The sequence below is a fragment of the Centruroides sculpturatus genome, unplaced genomic scaffold (genome assembly GCF_000671375.1).
Source record: "Centruroides sculpturatus isolate CEXI.00-Female unplaced genomic scaffold, Cexi_2.0 scaffold116, whole genome shotgun sequence".
NCBI lineage: Eukaryota > Metazoa > Arthropoda > Arachnida > Scorpiones > Buthidae > Centruroides > Centruroides sculpturatus.
In genome coordinates, this window is record NW_019384401.1 from 475,400 (window position 1) to 482,150 (window position 6,751).

Consider the following 6,751-nt stretch of genomic DNA (forward strand, 5'->3'; position numbering starts at 1 on the left):
ACGATAACATAACTAACATAAATACATTGAGCTTATCTCGAGCGGACACGCGGGAGTGGAGGGAAACGCGCCGAGAGAGAGTGTACATTAATGGGTATCATACCTCTACGATTTCGGATCGGACGGTCGGACGTTTTCTAACCGGATCGGACAAGTTGTCTTGAGGAACGGACGGCGGCGATGAGGATCGGCACGGGTTTCGGCAATCCCGAACAATAATGACGGACCGTGTTCACGGACGGCGACAACGGACCGACCCCCTTTTCTCGTCGTCTCCCCTCTTTTATCCCTCTCATCACGTTACTGGGGTTTCACCAATCGGCGATTTTTAGGATAAGTTCCTCATGAATCATTTTTCGGTTTCCCGAGAGATAGGAAACGGCTCCGTGGGAAGGAAATGTGTATATCCTTTTTCGTAAAATTTCGAAAAATGAAGTTTTTCTTTGTTTAACTTTAATAAAGATATTTAATTTAATTTGAGCTTCTTAATTTTATTTTATTTTATTCGGTCCGACCCTCACATTTGTTTGCTATATGAAATATTATACCTGATATAAATTTTACCAAAATTTTTACACAATTAGATAGATAGCACATAGCATGACAATATCATGGAAGCACAGCTAAGTAAGTCAATTTAGTGAAAAATGCTGAAAATCATAGCTACTTTGTATGATCACAATTTAAGATCTGCTGATTATTTCATTGCTATATAAGTTCTTTCATTACATTTCAAAGTTATTGAACAACTTAATCAAAATTTGAAAATAATATCACTCGTTTTTTTTAAATGATATTGTTATCATTAATTAATTAGGCATGACTTTTAAATATTGTCATCATTATTAATGGTAATAGCTAAATAATCAAGCTTAATTACTGTGTTAAAACATTTTTGATAGTAAAATTTCATCATTAATACAATTTTATCATTAACTTTAATTTATAAGATAAAATGTTAATTAATTTGTGCTGAATTTTATATAAATGGGTAATAAGTATAGTAAATAAATTGCTTGATAGATGTATTCATTGACACTATGATACTAACAATATTATAATTGTTACAACAAAGCATATATGTCAAGTGGGAATACACAACTACAGTGAAATATAATACCATACCAGTATGTACAAAATTATCATAAGCAATATTTTATTCATTATCATATATTTCAGATTTATGTAAAATGAATTAATGATTCATTTATCATCTGTCAATAGTAATTGCTGTTAGGATTGTATCTATGAAAAGAGTCTTTTCATTGACTTCATTTGAACAGCATGCAATAGAATGTAAAATGCATCTATGCAAGTGTCATGCTGCATAGCACCATAATTGCCACTTGGCAATATTTTCATTAAAGTGGCAATAAAAATATAATACAGTGTGTAATTGGTTAACAAACATAATTCGTTCAAAGATAATGTTCACTACCTGTTTGTTAACCAATTATCAATTTACCCTAGATTTTTATGGGAATTTCATTAATTCATTATGGATTAATAATTAAATAATTAAAAATAATTATATCATTTCTTAATACATTTATTTATATGTAATAACAAACTAAAAGCAATCTCTCCATTTTTTTATGGATGGCACGTCTTTGTTTCTCAGATGTGATTTTTGTTATTTCTTTATCTGCTTGAGTCTTTTTATTACATCTTTCTTAGCTAAAATTGAGCCCACTGTAGTCCTGTTAAAGCCATATTGCCTAGTGACATCAGACATCTTCCTACTTTCTACCTTGGATATTATCTCTTGCTAAGTTTCTATAGTGAAAACAGTTCTTGACATTAAAAAAAAAAGTCAGTTTCACCGTAGATTTGTTATTGCCTCTACAAAGTGTGTGAAAGGACAGAAGGATTTTGGACTCATTTCTATGTATAGTCTGGAAAGAAATATAGTTTTTCTACAGTTCTTGACACTCCATTCGTTTTTTAGGTCCCATAATACTATCAGTTTTAAAATAAAAAGTTCATGAAAATACTTACAAAAATTCAGAGAACAGAAATCAACCAGAGCAAAACAGGTTATGTATACATCTGTGAAAGTCTCGTTCCATAAACCATTCATTGATGCCAGTAAAATATAGTTTTACAAATCTTAAATGCATTGTTGTTTCTTCTTGTGTGTTCTGTCAGGTGTTCATTATCTGAACATGTGTTTGTTGTCTGAACATAAAAATATTTTGTGAAAGTGTTCATTGTTCAATTTGTTCACAGTTCGAACTGTTCATTAACCAATCACCCACTGTATTGGTGATAGCAAGTGGCAATAAATCCCTAGTCTGCTTATTTTGACATTCAATGTAAAATTGAATCACAAAGCACACTTCAGGAAAAACAGCAGAATATCTAGTTTCTGTGTGATGGGGTCCTGTGCACCACACACATAGCAATTTCATGACAAGTTCAGGCAGAAAAGTAGGGAGTGGCATTGAGAACCAAAGGCAGTTTTGTGCAGTGCCGCTTCAGTGTTTCCAAATTATAGATATTTTTTTTTATCAATCAACAGAAAATTTGTGGAATTCTTTGGGACTTTTTTCAGTAGACTAAAACACATGACATGACATATATATTGTTTAAGCCTTGTAATCAAAAGTGTATTTGGAATTATTCATTAAAAATTATTCAAAAATGATTCCTATTGCTAATGTGAGATTAGCCAAGGGTATAGGGTCTGATCCTATACCTCTTACGGGCTCAGATTAACCGAAATCTGTTCTCTGAGTTTTGGATCGAGAGATCCGATCCTAATCAGGATTTTGACCGGGAGGGCTTTTTGTATTAGAGAGGATATAGACGGCAAAGTCTTTATCCAACGTCAGGATTCGTGACACCAGTTTGTCAATTATATTCCGCGGACAAACACGTGTGTGAGATCTGATTCAGACACAAATTAAGAGTCATTTCATTTGATAAACATAACAATAAATTTAATAAGACATAAGAAAATAAAAACTAATACAAAATATTAAATGAAGGAAGGATATAACTACTACAATTAAGATACACCTCGAGAGATATACGACCCTATTTACCGATACAAGATCGAGAGAGAGATTACAATATCGTTATAAAACATACAACCTGGTTTAGTTGTCGTTCGTCTTCTTCTTGTAGGCAAGGAACACTTTAGAGATAAGTTCATTTACTTCTTTCCATGGGAGATCGATATGTGCACAAAATCAAAGTAACTTTTCTAACAGTTAACTCTGGGATTACTCTATGTGACTCGTCAAAGGGCGTTGGTCATCAGGAGGAAAACATGTGGAGTCCGGACACTTCCAGGTCTGTCGATGAACTCCCCGAATTCTGATAAATTTCCCCTATATCTCATGATTTACGACCAATCATCTGCCAGAAACTCTTTCATGTGAACAGATGAAAGGGGGATCAAAGAGGGGTAGACAGCTCCCATCTGAGCGAGATTTTTAGCGGATAAGGGAAAAACANATTATAATTTAGTAGTATTACATGATAATTATTGCTTAGTTCAAAATTAACAAAAATTTAGACAATGCTTATGAACTTTTTGTGTCTCAGTTTTCTTTTCATTTACAAATTTTAATGTATAAGTTTAATCTTATACAATTCAAATTTATCTGTGAATATGATTCCTAATTGATGGATTTTCAAAAATTCATAAAAATTTTCTTTCAGGTAACGGCAAGTGTATTACGAAACTTATCATGGAGAGCAGATACAGCAAGTAAACAAATGCTTAGAGAAGTGGGAGCTGTTGTAACATTAATGAAAGCTGCAATGAGTGCAACTAAAGAATCAATTTTGAAAAGTATACTCTCAGCACTGTGGAATCTTTCTGCACATTGCACTATGAATAAAGCTGATATATGTGCTGTTGATGGAGCATTAGCATTTTTAGTTAGTACACTCACATATAAAAGTTCTTCCAAAACTTTAGCTATTATAGAAAATGGTGGTGGAATTCTTAGAAACATTTCAAGTCATATTGCTGTAAAAGAAGAATATCGTACAATTCTTCGTAATCATAATTGTCTTCAATTGCTCCTACAACAATTAAAATCACCTAGCTTAACTGTTGTTAGTAATGCTTGTGGGACTTTATGGAATCTTTCAGCAAGATGTTCTGAAGACCAGCAAGCACTTTGGGAAATGGGTGCAGTAAGCATGCTTCGAAACTTAGTTCACTCAAAACACAAAATGATATCAATGGGTAGTTCAGCAGCATTACGAAATCTCTTATCTGCAAGACCTGCAGGAATGACATTAGGACTCAGTAGAAGCATGAATGGAACACAGCAGTGTAATGGTAAAACCAACATGCCTATGCTTTATGTAAGAAAGCAGAGAGCTTTAGAAGCAGAAATAGATCAGAATCTTTCTGAGACTTGCGATAATATAGATAGTCCTAAAACAAGTCCAACTCATCTTGTAACAGAAAATAGATTTACTTTTGGTTGTCAAAGTAATAAACAAGACCAGTGCCAATATATGGGTTATTTACCTGGACGAATGTATCTTAGTATAAATGGATATATATCATCCCCTGATGGAGTATCTCGTTCTGAAAGTCGTGATAGTATTGGAAGTACACACTCTGAGCCATTACCTCCACACCTGATGAAGAATTCATATCAAATATTTGCTAAAAGTGCAAGATTAATGTTATTAAATCAGAGGCATCGAAGGTCATCACTTGAGTTTCAGTCTATAGAAAACTCAGCTCCAAAAATGGACCATAATAATTACATGTCAGTTTTTCCAAGCCATCCATCAAGAATTGATGAGATTAGAAGGGTATCTGGGAGTAATGTTCATGCATCCAGTGAAGAATTGTATAAATCACTACCAAGACCAAATTCTCTTCCTTCTGTTAGAAGAGAATCAGCTGACATGATGAACAGTGAAAGTCCATTCAGACGTGTTCATAGTAATGGTATTCATCATGACATGTTATCAACAGGTATGTCAAGATCAAAATTTTATCCCACTCACAGACGTCTCAATAGTTATGTAGAAAATGATGCTTATAGAGGTGAATATAATGTTAGTGATTATTATGCATTATCAAATGATAAACTAAGAAAGAAAAGTGTTCAAGTTAATAATTATTTGACAAATTATAATTCTATGTCATCTACAATTTCAAAGAACATTTCTTGTAGACAAGAAGCAAATGATGAAAGAAAATTATTTGATATACCATTTCGTTATTATAAAACTCCACATTTACAAAAAAATAGAGATGAAACTAGTATTAACCAGTGTAGAGGTGAAGCTGATTTAAATGAAAAATATTTTGATGCCAGTTTTAAAAATCAGTTGAGATTATCACCAGAGTTGTCAAATTACATAAATTCCAGAAATGATTTTATATCTGATGATAAAAAGTTAGAAATAGATTCACCTTATATTGAAAGGAGGCATCCCATGCAAGAATACAAAACAGTTGAGCATGGAAATACCTTTGGTTCAGATAAAGGTAAGATACACATTTTCAATAAAGTATATAATTAACATCAATAATTTTAAAGTAAAATGTGAATGTGTGAACATTCCAATAGTGATCTTACAATAAAGGAAATCTCATAATTTTTTTACTCATTACAGAATTTAAATCATTTATATGATTTAAGTCTTATTTCTGTATTTGAAAGTAAATTTTAATGTTAAATTTTATTTCAGAAGTTCATGTATTTCATAATTATGTAACAGTTAATATTACTTAGAAGAAGTTAAACTATGTAGGACTTAGTACAAAACTAACTTAAGTAAGTTTTGTACTAAGTCCTAAATAGTAAATTATGTAATTTGTTGCTGGATTTTTATCATTACAAATTCTAAAAAATTAAAACAGTTAAAAAGTAAAAATGGTTCTTAAATTTATTTTATTATTTAAATAGATAGCTAATCATATGTGTTAAAAATAATGCAAAAAGTCTTTATTAATGTGTAATTAGCAAAAACAGCAGGAATTAAGAATAGGGGTTGACCAACATGTTGTTCTAATAATTAAAAAATAAACTAAATCGCTAGATGAAGCATAAGCATCTGACATATTTGTCTGATAGACTTAACATTGTACTTTTCAGCTCCACCATGCCCAAATGGTTATGAATTTTTCAATTCTGATTGAAATGGACTCATCTACAGGGCAAGAGCTTAATTTTGACACATGAACCCTTATGTACCCTTAGTATGTTTGTACCTCTTAAATTTAGCTGGACAGTATTTGAGACTTACCAAATTAATATATAGATTATTTTATTTACAGAACAATGCTTCTGACTAGGCTTTCGTAGGGAGCACTTCAAACTTAGCCACAGCATGGCTAATTTTAACTCTACAATCTTTTTATATCAAGTATGCTAGGGGCTGAGAATTTATGTCAGCCCAAAATGCATATGTAGAAGAGAAAATTGAATAATAAATTGTATATGGTTAAACCATTGGATATTTGTGTGGGTAGCCTGAGGTAGGACGAGGTCGTACCTCTTTTTGATAGGCAACAGTTGGGTGAGAACTGCCCACTGGTCAGTGGATGGCTTAGAAAATGCTTGTTCTATCCCGTAAAGTCGGGATTCTTTTGTCAGGTCGAGTGGAGGAGGTGAGAGGGGTCGTCGGTAAAGTGTGAGCGATACTCGAAGTAAAGACACCAATTAACAACAAAACAAGGATTTATTTAGACGATAACATAACTAACATAAATACATTGAGCTTATCTCGAGCGGACACGCGGAAGTGGAGGGGAGGGAAACGC

The 6,751-nt window shown here is 32.6% G+C and overlaps 1 protein-coding gene across 1 annotated transcript in view; it reads left to right on the forward strand.

The window, feature by feature from the left end:
* LOC111618652 (adenomatous polyposis coli protein-like) overlaps positions 1–6,751 on the forward strand; it is a 137,569-nt gene that overhangs the window by 87,634 nt on the left and 43,184 nt on the right. Inside the window, exon 11 of the mRNA XM_023360208.1 lies at positions 3,670–5,473. Coding sequence (XP_023215976.1) covers positions 3,670–5,473 — 1,804 coding nt within the window. The remainder of the gene's footprint in view (positions 1–3,669; positions 5,474–6,751) is intronic.